Here is a 21,550-nt window from a genome sequence, read left to right on the forward strand (position 1 = left end):
TATATATATATATATATATATATATATATATATATATATATGATTCCACACAATCTACGGGCATTAATTTAGAGCATGTGATAGTGTCTTCCATAAAATAGTATTTTACAAACTTCATGGAGTTATAATTCAAACTAATCCAGAGGGTTCAGGAAGAAACTACTCTTATATGTTCATCAAAGCACTTGGAAAACATTATTTTCATGTAGGAGCGTCTGCCTGTGCATGGGCCGGATAAAACTATGTGATTGAAGGTCTTGGGTTTATGATTATTTGTCAGATGTATCCTGACCTATATATTCCAGTAGTTTTATATGCACTTTTTGACAAATATATATATATATATATATAGGCTCATTAAATTGCATCCGCTCATCCGCCATTTGCATGTTCTTGCTAAAAGACTCATGTTCGTTTTTATCAGTCAAATCAGATTGAATTTTCTAATGGACTGGCTTTTCAATCTTTTATTCTTTAACGGGGGATCGTTTTTGTTTTTCAAAAGTTCACCGCCATGTGAGCTTTCACGTCTATTTAGAGTCATCCATGTGATTTGAACACCAAAATTATCCCAATGAAACCCATTCATCTGATCTGATGAAAGAACATACGAGTGCAGAGTTCTCAAATGATTTTAGGATTTTGGGGAGATTTCTCATCTTTAAATTGCAGATCAATCATTAATCATATAATCTACCAAATCGTCATTCATGCTCAAATCATCTTTTGCTATTTTTAAATTGTTCATTTTTATTAGTTTTTATTATTTATTATTATTTTGTTTTTATAAATAAATTAATTTGATAATGTTACATGCCGATTGTAACCGATCCAGCGTCATCTTCAAGTTACAAGTTTGCATCTGAGTTGGTCTTTAAACCCTTTTCCTAAATGAAAATGTTCCAAATGGGTGCTCAATGTTTCATGATATGATGAAAACACATCTAAATTTTGCATTTTTACGTCTAATTCAGGCAGCTAAATGAAAGAAGTTGAAGCTTTAGTGTTTTTTCTGCGGGATTTGGATGGTTGATCAGCCCGAACTTTAATTTATAAGCTAATTTTTTTTTTTTTTTTTCATTTAAGCTCTCAAGTTCAGTACGATGGCAGTGGTAAATTTTTTAATAAGAGTTTTTAATATTTTGTTAAATTAAATCGACCACCGGCCCTAGACTAGACGGAAGTAGGTCGGTTCCTATTTTTTAAAACGAATTAATCCAACTGATCGAATTCAATGAAGATGGAATATATCTCAACTAAAACCGTCCTGTTTACAGCCCACGCTACTCATTATGGTCATTAATATAAGCTATTGGAATAATTTTTTTTTTTCAGCAGGACACCATATTTTCGTAGTTCTCAGATTCACATATTTTATTATTGGACATTTTAATTTTGATTTTATGTATTTTTATCTACGATTTACAACTTTTTTCAATCTATCGAGAGAAAATTAATTGGTTGTGATCTATAAGGTGGAGAGTGCTTTGTCTCAAAAATATCAGATCACACTGAATGAAAAATTTAAAGTAATTCGAACTCCTCTTTCTTGCCAGTTCATATCCGTTTGCACCTCTGCAGTGCCAGTGGAAAGAAGTCCGATAGGGTACCTCAGATTTAGATCCGGATCCGGATCCGAACCCGCTTGTTTCGGAGGTATGATGGCAACACTCGGCTGACTACAATTCTGAGGAAGCAAACGTCGTTAACTTCATCGGGGAGGGTGGGCCCCACTTCGTTCCTCTCAGGCTTTCGAAATGATAAGGAAAACGGCAAGAAGGGAACCCTAACGTGTCCCCCTGACGCCGTCACAGTGAGAGAAAAAGAGAGAGAGAGAATGAAAGAGGCACGTGGGGACCACGGACGCGTCTTCCACCCCCAGTTTCCAGACGAGAGAGGTGAAGAGCGAGACGGGTAACCCGATACGGATCAGAAGGGACTCGGATTCCGATTCGGTTGAAAATGAATCTGAAAATTTCGGCTGGATTTGGCCTTGGCTGTTTTCTGGTAGCAATGAAAGCCGAAATATGACGATCGTCACTTCTTACACAAGATGGTAGTTTGATTTAGACTCGAACCCGTATCGGTTGAGGCTAGCGAATCGGATGTCCGACCGGTTTAACATAGAGAGAGAGAGAGAGAAAGAGGGGAGGAGAAAAGAAGGAAGATGCAGATTTTTGGCTTTTTCTGGGGTTTTGACTTCTTAACAAGTCAAGCGGAAAAGACAAAAGCTTCTCTCTCTTTCTCCTGAAAATAAAAAATAGTCCAGCACAGTAATTTTTCGTGAAAGTTGCTCGCCATTAATGCCTTGTGAAAATGGCATCGTGCAATTTGGAGCTCTCAGATTCATGCACTCTCTTTCTCGACTAGTTCTATCAGATTATCCAAAGAGAAATCAACAGAAGCCGTTAAACTCAAACATAGAGACAAGAAAGTAGCTAGAGAGAGAGAGAGAGAGAGATGGTTATGAGCTTATCTCTTTGTTTGAAGCAGAAATGTTTTTTCTTTTCATTCATCAACTCAGTTGTTCCTTTACTAGTAGATTTCACTGGTTCTCAAAATGAATGCTGAAAGACAAAAATTACTCAAAAAATTAGAAGTGGGTTTATAAACTATACTGATAAGAAAACTAAAAAACTTCTAATCTACGTACCTATACTTCGATCTCTCTCTCTTCGCATTGTATAAAAAGCAGATCACCGCCAGAGAAACCTTATTGCTTAAAGCAAAGTCAGCGCTGTCCCTTCCGCCTCTCTCTCTTATCTCTCTCGCTAGTCGCAGAGCAGCCATGGACGACTGGGGTCTGCAGGCCGTAGTTCGAGGCTGCTGCAACGCCGCCAGCCCTTTCTCAGTCACCTCCTCCGCCTTCCGCTCCTTCTCATCCCTACAGCCGGATCCCCTCCTTCTCTCCTTTCCGTCGTCTTGCTCTTCCTCCTCCTACTCCTCATCGTCGTCGTCTTCACCATCTACTTTACTAACTGATGCCGACCAACAATCCAACGTCGTGGTCTTCCCTGACCTCCTCTCTTCCACACCATCCATGGATCTCCATGATCTCTGGAAGCCCTTCTACTCCAAACAACAGTCTTCTTCTTCTTCTTCCCCTCTCCACCACAACCATCAAAAGCCCTTGCCCCTCTCCGCCTCCGCTTCGCAAGGCCGCCCCAAACGAAGGTAGAATACATATAACAAGCAACAAAATATTTCAGTGAACTTGCTATTTTACGCTTCTTGAAGAAAGCGACGGAGACTAAGACAATTGCCGCCTTTTCCTTTTTGCAGGAAGAGTCAACAAAAGAAGGTGGTGCGTCATGTTCCCGCAGAAGGGCTCTCTTCCGACGTGTGGGCGTGGAGGAAGTACGGGCAGAAGCCCATTAAAGGATCTCCCTACCCAAGGTCTTCTTCCTCCCTTTTTTAACTTACAGTTCCTAAAATCCTTTATGTTGCTAAATTGACAGTACTCTTTTACTTGCTAAGATGGTATCGCTACAATTTTAATCATGACCCATATCTTGTTTTTAGTTCTTCTTGTTACAACATGATGCTATTTTGTTCACTTCGATTCGATGGTTATTTCTGATCAGCTGTTTGGTGCCATGAAAATGTTGTTTTGATTTGGTATTGTTTGTTTCTTCTGGTATGAACAGAGGATATTATAGGTGTAGTAGCTCAAAAGGCTGCTCGGCCAGAAAGCAGGTGGAGCGGAGCAAGACAGATCCGGAGATGTTCGTGGTCACATACACGTCGGAGCACAACCATCCGGCTCCTACCCACCGGAATTCTCTCGCCGGAACCACCCGACAGAAGTGTACGGAGAGTTCAGCAGCGGCGACGACCGCAACCTTTTCTGGTACTCGTAGTGGTGGTGCTAACGAGGCATGCTCACCGTCGGACGGTTTATCACCGACGACGCCATTGAGGGCAGCCATGGAGGACGCGAGCAAGTTGCAGTTTGACGACGAAGAGCCGGAGATGGAGGCAGGCTCGGTCGGGCAGGAGGATGAGCAAGAGGAGGACGATGGGGAGGAGGCAAATCTACTCATGGATCTTGATGAACTCCAAGATGACATGTTCATGATGTGCGGCGGGGTGGACGAGCTTTTCCCGGTGGAATTCCCGGAGTGGGCATCCACCTACGCCGCCACCACCTCCACCGCCGCCGCCGCCGCCGGAGGAGGGGACTGAACCCCCCAGTTGGCAAATGATGGTGGACCCCTCCTTCCTTCCTAGATTACTACTGAGGAGGCAGCACCTACCGCTCTCTTTCTCTCCCCAATGAATCGCTCCTCTCTTCTTTTCTTCTTTAAAAAATTCACAGACGCTCCTCACTGTTCTAAGTCCTCTTAATTTGAGCATATCAAAAGATACCAATAAACAAATTTGATATGCAATTTTATAATTTCTTGTGCATCTTTCCATCTCCTCCACCCTTTCTCTCCATCTTTTCTTTTATATTTACTTTCTCCTGGAGAAAGAATTCCGTTGGAGAATAGTTTATGCCAATAATGGAGCCTAAGCCATTAAGCCTGCAAAGCAAGTGACGATGGAAAATTCATCATTATGTCACGAAGGCATAAAAATATTAATTTTTATATGTTAAGAGGATCAGACCTGAAGTTCCTTTTTATTTGGATGACAGTTGTTCACATTTCATATCTGGCGCGTGTGACCTGTATGTTTAATGATCACATGATCCTTGCCTTCGCAATCCTTTGTTTTTAGTTTGTGAATTTTATTGTGTTCTTTCTCATGTACATATATATGCATATCAACATCATACTTACCATGCTCTTAAGAATAAACTCTTTGGACCACTTCTTGTCGAAAATGACTTTTTAAAATTTGGCTACTTCTAATAAAAATTCTCGACATGGAGAACTAACATGGGCGACTTCATGTGGCTAACTCTCAACAACTATATATATATATATATATATATGAAAACGGGGTAGCTATGGTCCCTTATATACCAAATTAGATGATGAAGATTAAATTGAAAAAAATAAAAACCAGAAACTAAAGTGTATGTTGAAGGAACAGGAATACCCTTCAAGAGAAGGTGAGATCTTGATTAAGGAAACTGATTTGTTTTCTTTTATAAGGAGTATTTCGGTGTCTTGAAATATAACTTGATTTCTGTTTCTGTCAACTTAATCTCCATATTTTTTAAAATCAATGGCTTATACAATTCCCTTATGTACATGTAGATTGGTATGGAAATTGTGTACACCATCCTATAGCAATTACCTTAAGTTGAAATTTTTATAATTTTTACTCATTTATCTAAGAGTGCCCCCTTAATGTTTAAAACTAAAACTGTTGGTGCCCCTTAATCACAGATTCTTAGGTCTGCCACTGTTCGGTAGCTACATGTTTTCATATATATATATATATATATAACATTATAGTTTACAGATTTCTCCTTCTAGGTTTGAAAATCCTCTTAAGTTTGAGAACATACGACTAGATGCGTTGCATCGAGTGGTCAAAGCTTGGACAAAACTTCAAAGGATTTCACTGGCTTGCTGGTCAAGTGGGCAAAATTTCAGTAGCTTGAAAGCGTAGCGCCTCAACTTGATGTTCCGAAACGATGACAGCATTTATGATGTCCATTTGATATTATTGGTGACGGTTTAGAGAACTATAGCCCAGTCTAGTTTTCCTTTTCCCAAGATTTTGATGTAACTAAAAATCACCGACTTACTTAAGAAACGCCACTGATCACTAACGTACACAATTAAGAAATATAATATGATCCTGATATACTTTTCGTATATCATTGTTATAACGAACAAAAGCATTAGTTATGTTTATGGTATCGATAAAAAAATAAATTATGCATGCATTATACATCGCCAAATCTTTCAAACTTGTGTTGCAAGAACTAAGATAAGTGTTGTAAAAAATTGGATCTGGATTTAGATTCAGCTGCTATTATCACATTCGACTAATTAAATACTATGGATTTAGAATCAGACGCCAGTATACGAAACCTTCTTAAATTTCCTAGATTTTCAAGGGATGTATCAGTTTCAATTATCATATGGATTTAGAATGAGACGCCAGTATACGAAACCTTCTTAAATTTCCTAGATTTTCAAGGGATGTATCAGTTTCAATTATTGCAGAGACAGGATTTTTTTTTATGAAGGGGGCTGAATTATAGTTTTAAAATTTTTACAGGAGTCGAAATAATAATTTTTCAAAATTTTTATACAGGGTAAATATTTTTATTTTTAAATTTAGATGTAAATTACATTGTAAGCATAGTTCAATTTTTTTTTTACATTTGATTAGGTCCAGATGCCTTCTAGATTCAGATAATCATTGGATTTGGCAACAAAGGTCCTACATCAAACTTTAACTCTGTTATGATTGGATCCAATCAGCTTTACGGGGCATTTGATGTCTTAGAATTCTTTATTTTGAAATCAAAATTCCAGAATCAAATTTCCACCTCAACCTGAAATTAGAAATGAAAATTTCAGTTCCAATTTTCTTCCCAGTTTGATAATAAGAACTTTTGATTATAGAATTAAAAATACGACTTGTTTGACGAAAAAATAATTAAAATTCTAGAATTCATGAATTAAAGCTTCATGCCTTGTATCCCAAGAAAGACAAAAAAAATTCCAAAATTTTGAAATCGTAATAACGCTCTTTAATTAGGTGAGATTATAATTCCGGAACTTTGATTCTAAAATGAGTTTATAACTTTAGAATCAAAATTCTTTGTTTGAGAACACAATTCAGAATAGTGATTCGAAAATTTACATAAAGTGAATCAAAGGCCCCAACCATATCTGATACCGTCCCTAGCCCACAAAAAAAGGCAGATTTGCCATTTGAGTCTGGTAATTCCCCAAAATTCGCAATTGATCTAGGTATGCATTATCTCTAGACCTCTAGATATCTTCATGCTCTAACTTCATCACTTAATCTTTCTAGTTACAAAACTAACAATGTGATGTAAGTATTTCTACATAAGATCTATGGCACAAGCCAAAATTTGAAATCAATATTTTCTCGCCATTTAAATGAATGAAAATTTTCATGGTGAAGTCCACGAAAGTCATCGGCCAAGCGACCCGAAGTGCAAGGCAAGAAATAAGATTTTATTTTTAAGTATATGGAGGCGCGAACTGCAAAGCCCGGAAATTTCGGTTGAAAACTTTTTCATTCTCAATAACTAGTTTTTGCCTCATGGATATTCCGATTGACCTGTTCAAAAGCAATAAAGGGGCGCGGCATCAGACCAAATGACATTTCTGAGAGAGAGGGTCATTGACATTCCGAGTTGAGTCGAACTGGAGATTGGCCAGACTCGGGCTTACTCTAGCTCAAAAAATTTGACAAGCTCAAGCTCGAGCTGGACTAGACTATACAAAATCGAGCTCGAACTCGATTCGTTTAAGCGTTAACTCGTTTGACGTTAACTTGTGTAAGCATTAACTCGTTTAATTCGTGTAAGCATTAACTCACGTAACTTGTGAAAATTTGTCTTTACCCTAAAAATTAAAACCGGTGAACTCGTATTAACATTATTATATAAAGTATCTCGGTTTGCGAGTTTAGTCGAGCATAACTGAGTCGAGTTCTTGAAACTCGAACTCAACTCATTTATCATTTCAAGTATCTTTGTGAGGTCGAACTTGGCTCATTTATAAATGAGTTGAGTACGAACCCAGTTTTTTCGAACGAGTTTTGAGTCGAGCCCAAGTTAGCTTGTCTCATTGTGCAACCCTATGTATTTGTGGTCAGCTGTCTACTGTTACCTAATGACAGCTTTTAGTAGCAGCTTTCTTTTATATATATATATATATATATATATATATATATATATATATATATATATATATATATGAAAGAATTGGAGTTGTCCAACTGTCTACTATTACCTAATGACAAAATATTTAAAACATTGTTGTTAAAAACCGAATGCTGTGGAATGATAAAATATTTCAAAAGTGTTGCTGAAAACGCCACTCAATGGATGCATTAACAATGATTTAAAGTATCTTTTTGATAGTTTATGGTATATATATTTAACTATAAATTTTAAATATTTAGCCATCTCACAACATTACTTCGAAACATCACAACATTACTTCGAAACATATATAGCCGGTCTCATTTTTAGGTCCAATCTTACCCGTCTTGTGGTTGAGATAGAATTGCACTGTAAGAGGAAAAGTTGGTCAGAAATAAAGAGGTGAAAAAATCGGTCCCGAAGCTGAACTGGCTCAGCCTATATATTCCTCTCTCTATAAGAGAGAGAGAGAGAGAGAGAGAGAGAGAGAGAGAGAGAAAAGTGGCTGTCTGCCGTGCTGCCAAGTTTTTCATTTGCTTTTGAAATCTGATCACACACACATGGAATTGAAAAATCGTGAATTTTTAATGCGTAAATTAATTAACCATATTTTATTAAAAACCGGAACTTTAGTGTGTCACACAAGACAAGACAAGACGCGTCTTTTTGAAAAAAAAACACGCGTATAATATGTCAAAAATGCTCAGACGTATTAAACGTTAAAAAGACGCATTTTTAAAAAAAAAAAATGCCAGAAAATAAAAAACGTGAATAAAATATGTATTATATGTGTTTTTTTATATTCTTTATTATTTTTTATTTTTTATAATTTTTAAGATTTATTTAATGTTTTAAATTTTTAAAAAATTTGCCAAGATTTTTCCATTTTATTCTTAAGATATACAACTTTGTCACAGTCTTTTTTCTTGCCGTGCACATTTTTTATGACAATTAGACCATTGAATTTTAACCTCTTACAAAATCAAAATTTAGACCGTGGCCATATTTATATGGCTAGATCTGTAAACAAAATCGTTTGAATCGGGCCAAAATTGTTCAAACATTCTCACGTACTCAAACACAACACATTTCAAAATATGAAGCTTGGTGGCTGGTGCCTCCATCGAAAAGGGGGAAGCTCTTTGAAGTAACTCCTGTATGGTATTCCAGCATCTCCCTCCATTTATAATAAAACTTTTACCCTCTAAACAATTTAATTTGACATTTGGGGGTTGTCTAGAAGTAGGGACACTCTATAAATGTTTCATTACACATAAAACATTCACTTTTCAAAACAATTTATCTTGATCAGAGACACTATGTGAATGTTTCATGAATTTGTTTCAAAGATTGGGTCAGGTTCGTAAAACATTAATTATAGTTTTTCATAAATCTACCCAAAAACAATCATAAAGTATCCTTCCTACCAAACTACTCTTGGCCGTCCAAATTCGATCTGCCTTTGCGCATTTTAATCTTCCTACTATAACCTTAATTAAGTCAGGGAAATAGTTGGCCACTCTGACCATTGGCAAAAGTATCACCTTGACCCAGTAGCAGGGATACATGGCCGCTGCCAAACCAGACCTTCTAAAATTTCATTGGGATTGAGGCTGGACTCGGGTTTAGTCACATCCAAGGCCCACAGCTGATCGGAGCCAGCGATCTGACAAAAAATATTCTTGGCTCCACCACTGGTGGAAGGGATGAATTTCAATGTCCATAGGTTGTTACGTGCTAGGAACAACACGGGGAGACTTGCACATCATTCTTTACTCTAAAACATTTGGTCATGACCTTCATTATGCTGGTGTTGAAATATTTTATCTGATCTTTAAGCAAACAACCACACCTTCCATACGATCCAAACAAGTGAACAATTGAGAATATTTGACTAGAAAGTGGATGTGACCCAGATGCTTCAAAATCATAGATTTGGTAAATTTAATGTCATTTGTCTCTTATGGGTCTTTTACTGTGGATCTGTGTAGATCCAATCGACCATAGATCTTACATTCTTTTGCATAAATGTATATGAATTAAATGCTTTCAATAGGCCTAACCAGAAGGGTACGACGTGGTTGCGAAGACATTATAAATGCACTGGCGAGTCTTCTTTCATTCATGCCTTTGACTAAGGGGCTCTTCATGAACTGTGCATGCATGTTACGTAAATGTCAGAGCCTTATCTTTCAGTATTGGGCATAGCTGAGAGAGATGTACAGTTGCCTTAGCCACAGGGAAGGCAAATATGAGTAAAATTTTCAGTTCAAGAGCAAACCAGAAATAACATTTTGATTTCATATATGTTTGACGAGATTTGGAGCAGCATATTCCTTTTGATATATATTTTACTAAAATATTACTTTGAAGAGCATGCGGTGAGCGATTTGTAAAGCTGCTGAACATTCGCTTCTGCGCAGAAAAGTTTTGAAGTAAATTGTAGAGAAAAGGAAATGTGATTTTAATTCGAAGTCAAACCTGCAGGCGTTTTGAGTATATAGTGTTCGATGACAACTCAGGCGATATGATTTTGGTAATAACTACGATGTTGACATGATGTGCGCCATCTAGATACTCCGGCTTCTCATATATATATATATATATTTGATAATAACCACGATGTTGACATGATGTGCCTTTCTCCGGCCATCTAGATACTCCGGCTTCTCATATATATATATATATATATATATATAAAAGGAGAGAGAGAGATTACACACACATTGCCAAGGAACTTTTCTTAAAAACTTGTGTAGCATTTAACCCTTTTAATTTGAACCCCATATCCAGCCCTTATTTCTCTACTTCCAACCTTAATCATTTCTTATCCTTCTTCTTCCACATGTTTTCTCCGGAGTTTGAAGCAACTAGTTGCTGCGATTTCGATAATAAAGTGAACTTTAAGAAATAATGAAGCCTTGCAATGGTGAACAACATAATGAGACAAGAGATAGCAACAGGCTTCTGGATCTGGTGAAATCCTTTTAACTATTGTTGCCTTCCTCTCAAGTCAAGAGATATCAATATCCAACAAAACTATGAGTTGAACTCAACTATTCAAGGCAGATTTTCACTCCAAACGGCCTACGGATGCTGATGACTCGTGATAAACAGAAGATGAGCGCACCCTCAGGCCTCCGGGACGTATATATATATATATATATATATATACCTTGAACGAATATTTTTTTTAAATTTTATATTGCTAAAAACCATTGCAAAAATTATATTTGTGATAGACACTTGTTTAGCCGTGGTTTCTAGTGACAGAGAGCACTTTTTGTTATAATTTTTAGTGACATAAAATAAAAAATGCCCATCAAGCTGCAAAGATATATTTAGACAAGTTCTTAATTTGATGTCTATATACACATAGTTACTCTCTCTCTCTCTCTCTCTCTCTTTCACACACACACACATGTATCCCCAGAGTATAGGGCTTACTTTGGTACTTCAAAATGCCGCTTCCATCATGCCTTATTAAGAACCATTTGCTTAGAAGAATTTACTGTTAATCTAAAAGATTAATTAGAATGTCTCAAAATTTATAAATAGTTGATATGGAAGAAAACAAAGTACATCCTGCCTACGGTAGACATGGTACGTACTAACTACTCTTTTCATTAGGCATTCAACTGGAGATGGAGAAAGTCAAGGTGTCTCATGTTTGCAGAAGTCAAAATCTAATCTTTATAGTATCACTTTTCGCCACAGCCTTCCGATTTATTAGGTGATGATAAATTCCAACCTTTGACTGTGCCCTTGTCTTTATCTACAGAAACCAACACTCTCATTTATTCACTGAAGATTTCATATCACAATGCAAAGTCAAAGAAAGAGATTTTATTGTTCTGACTCGAGTTTGTGTGCAAAATAAATGAATCCAGCATGTGCTTCAGTCTGGCTGAGCCTGAGTAATTCCTATCAACAGCAAACCAATTTAGTTGCATTTTTTCTCCTAATTTTGGAAATACATCGAATAATTATTTGGACTCTTAGGTTGCATTTGATTCTCTATGGTTCTTAGATCCGAGGGGATCTCAAATCCATGGTAGCTGAAATCCAGAGTTGTATCAAACGGTGGATTTCAACATCAACTCCTAACGTGGATTTCAAATCTACAATTTAATGTAAAAAAACATGGAAAACCATGGATCTCAGATCCATCGTAACCAAACACAACCTTAAGAAAAATCCATCTTAAAGGGGAAGAGTTATTTAGTTACCAGCAAATTAACTATAATTAGCCAATGATTTATAATATTTGAGAAGCATTTTTATATCATGTCACTACATTTAGCTTTTCTTTCTATCTTTTTTCAGGTTCATATCCATATAATGGCCCCAACAATCTGAGACATTTTTTCAGCAGAAGAAATGCTTAGCCTCGTGATAATTGTTCCAACGGAATCATACTTTATTGGAAATAATAGAATCAGAATATACATCTATGATAATATAGAAAAAGTAAACATAGTTTGATGAACAAAAAAATTTACATGTAAATTTTAGAAAATTTTACTAGTCTTATATAAAAATTTTGAAAAACAATATTTCAACCCGTGTCAAATTTTAGAAGCTTTAATTCGTCCCCTCTCATGAAAAATTTCAAACTCCACCCCTCTTCCCAGTAGCAAAGTTATTATTCAGCCACTTTCATTTCTGACTTTGTAAAGTAAGCATATATTGGATAAGTCAACACAACCGTATAACTTGATGACAAAGAGATGCATGCATGCAACCAACAAATGATACGTATGAATAACGATATACGAAATAAATGTGCATGTGCAGATGCATCAAGCGATTAATTTTTTTTTTTTTTTCATTTTTTAGTGTTACTGCATGCTAGGCACTTAGTGCAACAAAAAATTATGCATAGGAGGAGGGACTCAAGGGATTAATAGCTTACCCCAGGGGGTGTCCCATAGTTAGTCAGTCGAGGGTCACGTAGATGACATTGTCCTCAATTGGATTCTCATGAGTGCTATTTCTCTAAACTGCAAATGGTGGCATGCACAAAATTCAAGTTAAAAGGTATACCATGAGACCACTTAGGTTTCGAAGCAGTCCTGGACCCTGGAAATGAAGAGAAGGGGGTGGTTTTCACCTCTCACATACCACCCAAGGGATTAATAGTTTACAAAACAATAAAAATTCTATACTTGGTAATGCAACAAGTATTAAAAGCTAATACATGTATACTGGACTCACTAACAGCTTCCTTCACTAGGTCAACCCAGCTGATCAAAAAACCAAAACGGTGTTTTGAAACATTTTCTTGTCAAATAAATTAATGAATACTACCTACTGCAGTAGAAATTAAGCTTGTGATTGCAAATATAGTCTAGTTGAAATGAGAATACTGCTTCCTAACCTTCACACCCATGAAAAAATAGCCATTGAACCTTTTGGAACATCCATAGAAAAAGTAAATTAATCATAAATTAGAATAGGAATTGTAAGCATGGACAAAGCAAAGTAACAAGGAGCCAAAAATCAATCAAGCCAGCCCCTTTGGAAACTAGACATGTCAACTTCAAGTTGTTACCAGTTCCGACATTTATATGAAATAAGTAAATCAACAACTCAGAGCATGTGTTCTCAGCATGCATGCATTTACTTCGCAGAATTTCCATCGTGGTGAAGTGAATGCATATCCTTTAGTACCCAAAGCAATTGGTGACTATGTAAAAGTTATCCCACAGTAAAGAAAAAGATCGAGCAAGTTAATATAATGACTTGTATATATTTCCTTGGGGGGGTTTGATATCTTGAAATTTTGATTTTGGACAGAATTCCAGAATCAAAATCCCATTTCAAGCTGGAATTGGAATGAAAATGAAAATCTGAATTACACTTTTCCTTTGTATTTAATAAAACTGGAATTTTCATTCCAGAATTAAAAATGACTTGCAAGATGCAAGGGGAATTAAAATTGTAGAATTCATAAATCAAAGCCTTCATGCTTTGTGTCCCAAAGAGAGAAAAAAATATTATGGAATATGTTAGTCATAATTCTACCCCCAGGGTAGAATCGTAATTCCAAAATTTTGAAACCAGAATGAGCCTATGATTCGACAATCATAAAAAAAAAACATGAGAATTTGGATTTTAGAATTCCATAATTCTGGCTCCTTCAAACAGCCCATGACATAAAACCCAATTCTGGTGGAATCATGATTCCGGTATTTTGACATATTTTTTTTAGCTCTCTTTGGGATACAAGGCATGAAGGCTGTGATTTATGAATTCTACAATTTTAATTCCCCTTTCATCTAGCAAGTCATTTTCAATTCTGGAATCATAATTCCAAATTATCAAATAAAAACAGAAACTGGAATTGGAATTTACATTTTCATTCTAGTTCCAGTTTGAAGTGGAATTTTGATTCAAGAATTCTAATTTCAAAATCAAAATTTTAATCCATCAAACGCCCCTAAAGAAATTTGTACATGTCAGTATATTAACTTGCTCGGTTTTTTTCTTCATTGTGCATAGTCATCTTTACATGGTCACAATTTCATTGGATACTAATGGATATGCATTCACATCACCATCTTCAAAATTCAACGACATAAATTTGTCAATCACATCAAGATCAGAATGGATGGGCAGGTTGCCTGTTACTCAGGAATGAATTTGAGGGAAGCTTTAAATTTAAGTTCTTCATTTCCAAGGAAAACTTTTCATTTCTTTGGTATATAAGGTTTTCGTTGATAAACGAACTAATTGAGCAACTGGTTGAATGACTTTGTCAACAGCTAAAAGGTGCGGAGAAATATATTGGTAGCCTGTAAGACAGGGAAAAGCATGAACAAACCAGAAAATATAAAATCATTTTGCATCAAATGAAATGGAATATTTCTGATTACACCATTCATAATTTGATCTTTATGTAATCGCGTTCTGTGGATGAGATAAGTGAAATCATGATAGAATCAGCACAATTGTGGTTGATTCTGCTAATTAAGCCCAGGGTAAGGAAGGTTGATTAAATCCTCTGAAGTTGTTTACGAGATCACCTTGATATTCAAGTAGTTTCACTTCTAAGGCATTGTGTTGCCAAATGACTTCCTATTTGAGACGGTGCTGAAATATGATATTGGGGAAAACACTCTGTTGCAAATGACTATCTACTCAAGATGGCCTTGAAATATGATTTCTAAGACTGAATTTGCACATTCAACCCCCATCTCAAATCCAATGTTTTTCCAACATTAGCGTTATCAATTACTGTGTCATGGCGAACTGCTTGTCTTGGACAATAGATTAATCCGAGGAGCCAAGGTCCAAAATATGGAATAAACAAGTGTTTCCACTACTCTACCAGCCGATCAATTCTGTTCCAGATAATTCCTCTTTCACGGCCACATATCTTTTTAGCTAAGGAATGGAAAATCTTTCTCCTAGCGCATGAATCAAATGTTTCATTTCATCCAGAAAAGCCTATCCCTTTCTCAACAATGTCTGTCATTTGATCCAGTAGCATTCAGATATTAGATACGAATAGGTTTGATCATGATCATCACATAGATGAGTGATATTTGGATTGCTTGGCATATTGGATAGCAAACTGGTTGTCAAACTGGCAGTCAAGATTTAAATATCATAGGCATCACCTTTTTGAAAGCTGAAAGAAAGTTTTAGCCAGGTCTCCCCCTCGTACGGTTGTACCAATGGTGCAGCTAGGATTTTTGGACCGAGGGACACTCGAATAGTCAGCTCAGATATGATGTAGACACCTAATGCAATTTTTAAGTCATCAGAATGTAATTTTTGGATTTTTAACACGAAACTTTCCGTCAGTGCCTTTACAAACTGTTATCAGAATAGTGCAGCCAATTTGAATCCAAAAGGTTTTGATCTAGTGACCCATTGAAAGAATTCTATATTTTATTTTTATCCATTTTTTTAGATATTAAAATAATTTGTTTCCAATTTAATCCTACAATATGTTTGAGAATTAAAATAAAAAAGACTGCTGATGTTTTCGGTAAAATAACATTCACGGAAATTTTCAAGATGCGGAGAGGATTTAACGAGGTCGCTTTTGGGAGTTAAAGACGAATAAAAGAGGCAGGTCGCCTCCTCTTCCGAACCACCACTTGACCGGGGGGGGAAAAAAAGAAAGAAAAAAAGAAGAGCAGGGGAAGCTTTTTGATTTTAATGCATTAAAGAAGGCGCATCTACCGGTTGCGGTTCGTTGGTCTCAATCACCCACAAAAACCCACCCACATGCGAACCTTTGGAACAATGGTAAAGCAAGCAGCTTTGACTGTCCCTCCATCCCAAGAGTACACGCCTAGATTATGTGTGTAAAATTCTACAAAAGAATATGCAAAATTAATACAAAACAGGTGAGAAAAATGTAAACCATGTGAAAAATATATTTTAGATAATTAGTATGAAAATTAGTATGCAAAACTTTAAAAATAATATGAAAAATGCGAAAAAAAATCTATGGGTTTCTCAAAATTGTGTCCAAAAGTGTTGGCTTGCCTGTGCGTGTACAGCAGCAATTTTGCCATACCTGTGTCATTTCGTGCCTAGCTTTGTAATATGAAAGGAAGATTCATATGAGAAACTAAGCCTGACTGCAAGCGCAACAGCCATTGCCTGCCAAACTCCAGGAGGAGAAAGAAACGTTGCACACAAGAATTTGAGCAGTAACCTCATGGCGATAATTACCACATAAGCAAAACTTAGCAACAAGATATATTGAATAAAAAAAAGTTATCCAATAGAAATAATGCGCCCTTACATGATGACAACAATTCACCACCAAGCAACAATGAGGATGGATACAAATGTGCTAGGTGAATATTGTAGCATGGGCATGTTCAGTTCAGCCGAATTACACGATATTTTCTTTTCTCAAATTTTAATAGCACGTCTCAGCCCCATTGGCATCAGTTTCTCTGCAGATATCTGCGCTGTACTGATAGATGGTAAACTGTTCTATCCTATGACTTCAATTGTTTGTTCTCTTCCAACAGCAAATGAACTATGGATTTCACGACTTCATTTTGCACAATATTGCCGGCTTTCTGCAAATTCAAAACCAAGGTTATAATGACCGCTCGTGCGATAGCATGAGAAACAAAAATAAGACTACAGCAATTGAACAAAGGAAGCCAAGAAAAGAGGAAGACTGGTACGTATATGACACATAAGCCCGCACCACCAAGTCCAGTGGGCTGAAGGGACCTCTGTGATTACGAGACAAAATCTGTGAAAAACATAGCAGGTTTTACACGAGAAAAAAAAATATTTACAAGAGGTTGCAGATGTAACTTCACTATGTTCGAAGTAATTTCTTCGTTAAAAGCTATTAATGGTGTTGATCCCACTATTGTGGAAAATGGATTTCGGGTGCTAGCCCTCCAATTTGGTTCCCTAACTTGACGGTGAAATAGAAAAAACTGAAACGGAAAAAAATGGGTGTTTTCAATGTAGGTAATACATTTAAAATATGTTCCATTTTGCCATGCTAATTGACAATGTAAAGATACAAAGGGTTGGAACAGAAACCACTCTAAGGAATCATTTCATGTATATATCCTTATTTTAGCCCATAAATGATAAAAGCCAAAACATCATTGAAAAAGAAAAACTTGCTCAAGTGTAAAATCTTTCTGTCATGATTAGTTTATCATTGAAAATGTAGAAAAAAAAATTCGAATAAAAACCATCGAAAAGAATCCCAGCTATTATATGCATCTCATGTGAGCCTGCAAATAGGAAAGGCCATCCCAAACACACTTTCAAGTTGAATTTTTCTATTTGAGGCCCTAAAAATAGGAACAACCTTTAAAAAGAATCTCACTTCAAACTTTTCCTAGTGTCTCACCATGGCTTGTAAAAATAGGAAGGACCACTTAAATGTCTTTTTTCACACTAAATTGTTACCATGTAAACCCACAAAAAAGGAAAGCTCTTAACAAATGTAAATGAAGAGCTTTCATTTCATTTACTGTTGTCAGGTCATTGTTAGAAATACAAGAGGTAATACACAGAGACAAACACAATACAATTTACAATGGAGAGAAGTATCTCTAGTGTGAATCACATGTACTGTTAAACCAGAGGTTGGGACTAAGTATACCCTGATAGAGATTTGATATAACATACGACAGAAAGATATGGAGAACAAACCTCAGGTTTATATATAAGCTCTTTCATAACGGAATCAAGCGTATATCTCAGTTCCTTAAGCAAAACCCCAATTTGTGCTGTTGCAGAAAGTTTTAGCCAACCATCCACAGTGACAGAACCAGCCTGAGAAAGAAATAAGTCAAATACCTCGCTTATGCAGGGCTCTTACACAATTCAGGAAGTTTTCATCACGATCTTCTAGCTAGCCATGCACAATCTTTACATGCACATATATTAAAGGACTTCTGCCATGGAGGGTTACTAAAGTTGTATACACGTCTATGTCACATAGGTACGGGTATGGGTGCCGGTGCGGGTACGGGTACTGACCATTTTCAAAAAACTTGGGTGCGGGTGTACGGCCGTATATATATATAAACAATAAGAAATACTTAGAAAATATGTATCAAAATAAAAAATATACATCAACATAAACAAACAAATAACATAGAAAATATATATCAACGGCTCTTGCAGCAGTGTGTTTAAGAAACCTATGAAAAACTTTAAACATATGGACAACCAAGCAGCCCCCTAATCAAATATGAACATCAATCGAATTTTCACATCTAAAGAATAGAATAAAAAGTAAGGTGGAAAAAATTAAATCAAAGTAAAATTAAGTAGTTTGGATCTATAGGTACCCAAGTGTCAAAGTACCCATTTTGGGTACGGGTACGGCGACACGAGTACGTAGACCTTACTGAAGTACCCATGTGACTTAGATACACGTACTTTACACATTGTGAGTGACTTGGAATATGTATGCATTGACGAATGAAGTGCCCCCACCTATCAAATCCGACACGAGAGAAATCTGGCAAACCCTAGGAGACTCCACTCCTGGGGGAAAAGCCTCAGATCCTAATACATTTGGGCTATCAACAATGCAATGTGAAACCTGCCCTTGTGTAAAATGGATCCATGAAATCTTAGGAGAGTATGGAGTATCACAATCTGTCCTTGCCTAGATTCCACAACGCCAGGACAATTCTCACATAGTGCTCAAAAAATAATTGCAGTGAGATGCATGAACTTGTTTCGGAGAAAAAGATGCACTAAGCTCCAAATGCGACCAAACCAAAGAGGAAAAACCAGTTTCTAAGAACAGATGCAACAGTACACAATTGTCATTCTTATCAAGAATCATGATCATTCCACCATGATCAGGCTGCCAAGGATTATGGCACACCTGGGAAACATAGATCACATAATATACTTTAACAGGAATTGGAACATGACTAAGAAGTCATGCCAGAAAAGGCCAAAGACGTCAGGAAAGCTGAGGAGAAACTTGCAAGCTCAAATTTGTTCATCATAAGAACAGAGTAGTGTTACCCATAAGGTGTGAACTCCATAGGGAATCTAGAGATTCTCCGACTTTGCACATTAGATCATCATTTATAGATATATATCATATTTGTTACAGACATCTTGTCATGTTAAAAAATGTCACGTTATTATCGCAGTATCAGCAACACAGATAAAAACAAGAAACAAGCAAAATATCATGAGAAAATATCACAAAACTTTCTCAGAATATTACTGTGATAATATCATGATTTTTTCCTTTTCGCGAGAGTTGTTCTTAATTCATTTAAACTTTTGTTTTCCACTTTCGCTTTCTTTTCACATTTGAAACAATTTTAAAACCCATAAATCTGTTTAGTGTTTACAAAAAGGAAACAGTTCATAACACGCAATTTCATAATTTTTTATTGTTACATAACTTTAAAACTTTTGAATTTCCCAGATCCTCTTAAGAAAAAACAAACCTTCTGATAAATACCCCAGGAAAACCTCACAATAAAACCCGAGAATAATATCTCTGACAATGATACACACAAGGGAATTATATGGCCCAGGTGCCCTATCAACATGGTCACAATAGATGTTTAACTGAAGCTGCTCAAATGGATATAACAGAAAAGCAATTTCAATTTTTTCATTTTCACATTGAAGCAAAGGCACTTAGGTGCAGCTACTCTCAGGACAATGACTTCAATGTTCAACCTTAGCTGAATTTCTGCAAAATCGAATAATTTCATTATTTAACTGCTTACTAAGACGTGCAAATAAATAGGTCTACAAGCTGTGATAAACTTACAATGTTGCAAGAGCCTAAAGCCACAGAATGAAAGGGAGATTCAACTAAAGAGTATAAGGAAAAATGTCAACCTCTGAAAGAAATTATGAGAAAATATTTTGTAAATATTAGATATACCAAGATACCTGATGTTGAATGCAGACTGAACCACCAAATAACATGATAGAGTATGGAGAGACTACACTTGTGTCTCGCAGAAATACTTTGCTGGTTTCAACCTGATGGAGAAAGCAAAAAAAAAAAAAAATGTAGAAATAAGACTTCCTTACTCGACTTTTTGCAGAAAAAGTGTCTTCAATGTGGAACAAAAATTTCCCTCTGAAGTTGAACAGCAGTGCCTTAGTCTTCATTCGAGGTTTTTGACAACACCAGGTGCCTGACCTCATTGTGCATTGTGACCTCCCTTTACAACATTTGAGAATAAAAAACAGCTATCGTCTCCCATCATAGCTTATTAGTCTTAGTACATGAAAGACTAAACAAATGGGTTATGGTCCCTATCAAATTTCGCATATGGAGATACATAACCATGAATTAAAAGTCTAATCAACACCCTCCAAAATACCAAGTACTCAGACGTATCTGGAAAATTTCAATTTGTCTCATAGCAAAAGCTCAGCCACATAATATTATAGAACCATGAAAACACTATTTGACTCCCCAATGGTATAGAAATATGGATATACTTTAACATGTTAGAAATTAGAACCGATGGTTTGCCATCAAATCAGTAAAACATATAATAAGTTTGAATCTCAACACTTTTTCTTAAATATAAATATCCAGACATCACAAATAGCCTAAAGAATTATGTAATACGTGACAGAAGGGTGATAAACCAGTAACAAGTGTTCATAGTATAGCCAGTCTCACTAAACATGCTTTTTGAGGTCCACAAAAAGGCTGAATTTATTTTGCTAAGCCAAATGGTTTTTCTCAAAAATATTATAAAATTCAATTAGAAGCAGAATTAGAAATTTCTTACCTTCTCAAGGAATACAAGAAATGGGAACTGAAATCCTCTTGCATTGGCATTTATCGAAGAGGGATGTATATAAACTTCCCGTTCACCATCATACCACTGCAACTGATCCTTGGCAGAAGAGCTGAATGAAGATTTTTGGATGGATCCACAAGGTACTGCAGTCATTCCTTCTTCTGTAGCAGCAATGTTAGGGTAGAGGCCTGCACACAATATTGACTTGGAAAAAAAAAATAGATGAGAAGTTAAAACGAAGTTTACAAACTAGAAATCTAGAAAAAAGGGGAAAGCAGAAACAGAAAAGTGCTTTAAAAATAATGATGTGATAAAGTGCTCAGACCATTCTGAAAAAGTGCAATTCAGTACGGCAAGTAGTCCTCAAACAATTTAGTAGACAAACTTTAAAACTTGGCTTTTCCTCATTGAATTTGTAGAAATACGGATGACTTATATGTTCTTTGAAGTTTGAACACCTAAATGGTCAACGCCC

The 21,550-nt window shown here is 36.2% G+C and overlaps 2 protein-coding genes across 8 annotated transcripts in view; one reads left to right on the plus strand and one right to left on the minus strand.

Moving 5' to 3' along the window:
* Positions 1-2,720: 2,720 nt before the first annotated feature.
* Positions 2,721-4,548, plus strand: LOC116248295 (WRKY transcription factor 22-like). The gene is made up of 3 exons (XM_031621004.2): positions 2,721-3,174; positions 3,283-3,396; positions 3,648-4,548. Exons 1-3 carry the CDS (start codon positions 2,789-2,791, stop codon positions 4,183-4,185), a joined length of 1,038 nt encoding a protein of 345 aa, XP_031476864.1. The 5' UTR covers positions 2,721-2,788; the 3' UTR covers positions 4,186-4,548.
* Positions 4,549-16,508: 11,960 nt separating this feature from the next.
* Positions 16,509-21,550, minus strand: part of LOC116248144 (DExH-box ATP-dependent RNA helicase DExH7, chloroplastic) — a 98,904-nt gene continuing 93,862 nt past the window's right edge. For 5 of the 7 annotated variants that reach the window (XM_050076069.1, XM_050076070.1, XM_031620763.2 and 2 more), the window contains 4 exons: positions 21,064-21,279; positions 20,204-20,296; positions 17,972-18,094; positions 16,509-16,863 (listed from right to left, as the gene is read on the minus strand). In XM_050076069.1, coding sequence (XP_049932026.1) covers positions 16,780-16,863; positions 17,972-18,094; positions 20,204-20,296; positions 21,064-21,279 — 516 coding nt within the window. In that variant the 3' untranslated portion in view covers positions 16,509-16,779. Of the gene's footprint in view, positions 16,864-17,971; positions 18,095-20,203; positions 20,297-21,063; positions 21,280-21,550 lie in introns of those variants that run through there. The other 2 variants (XM_031620762.2, XR_004170969.2) reach the window with 2 other exon arrangements.

The sequence above is a fragment of the Nymphaea colorata genome, chromosome 2, assembly GCF_008831285.2.
Source record: "Nymphaea colorata isolate Beijing-Zhang1983 chromosome 2, ASM883128v2, whole genome shotgun sequence".
In the NCBI taxonomy this organism is placed as follows: domain Eukaryota; kingdom Viridiplantae; phylum Streptophyta; class Magnoliopsida; order Nymphaeales; family Nymphaeaceae; genus Nymphaea; species Nymphaea colorata.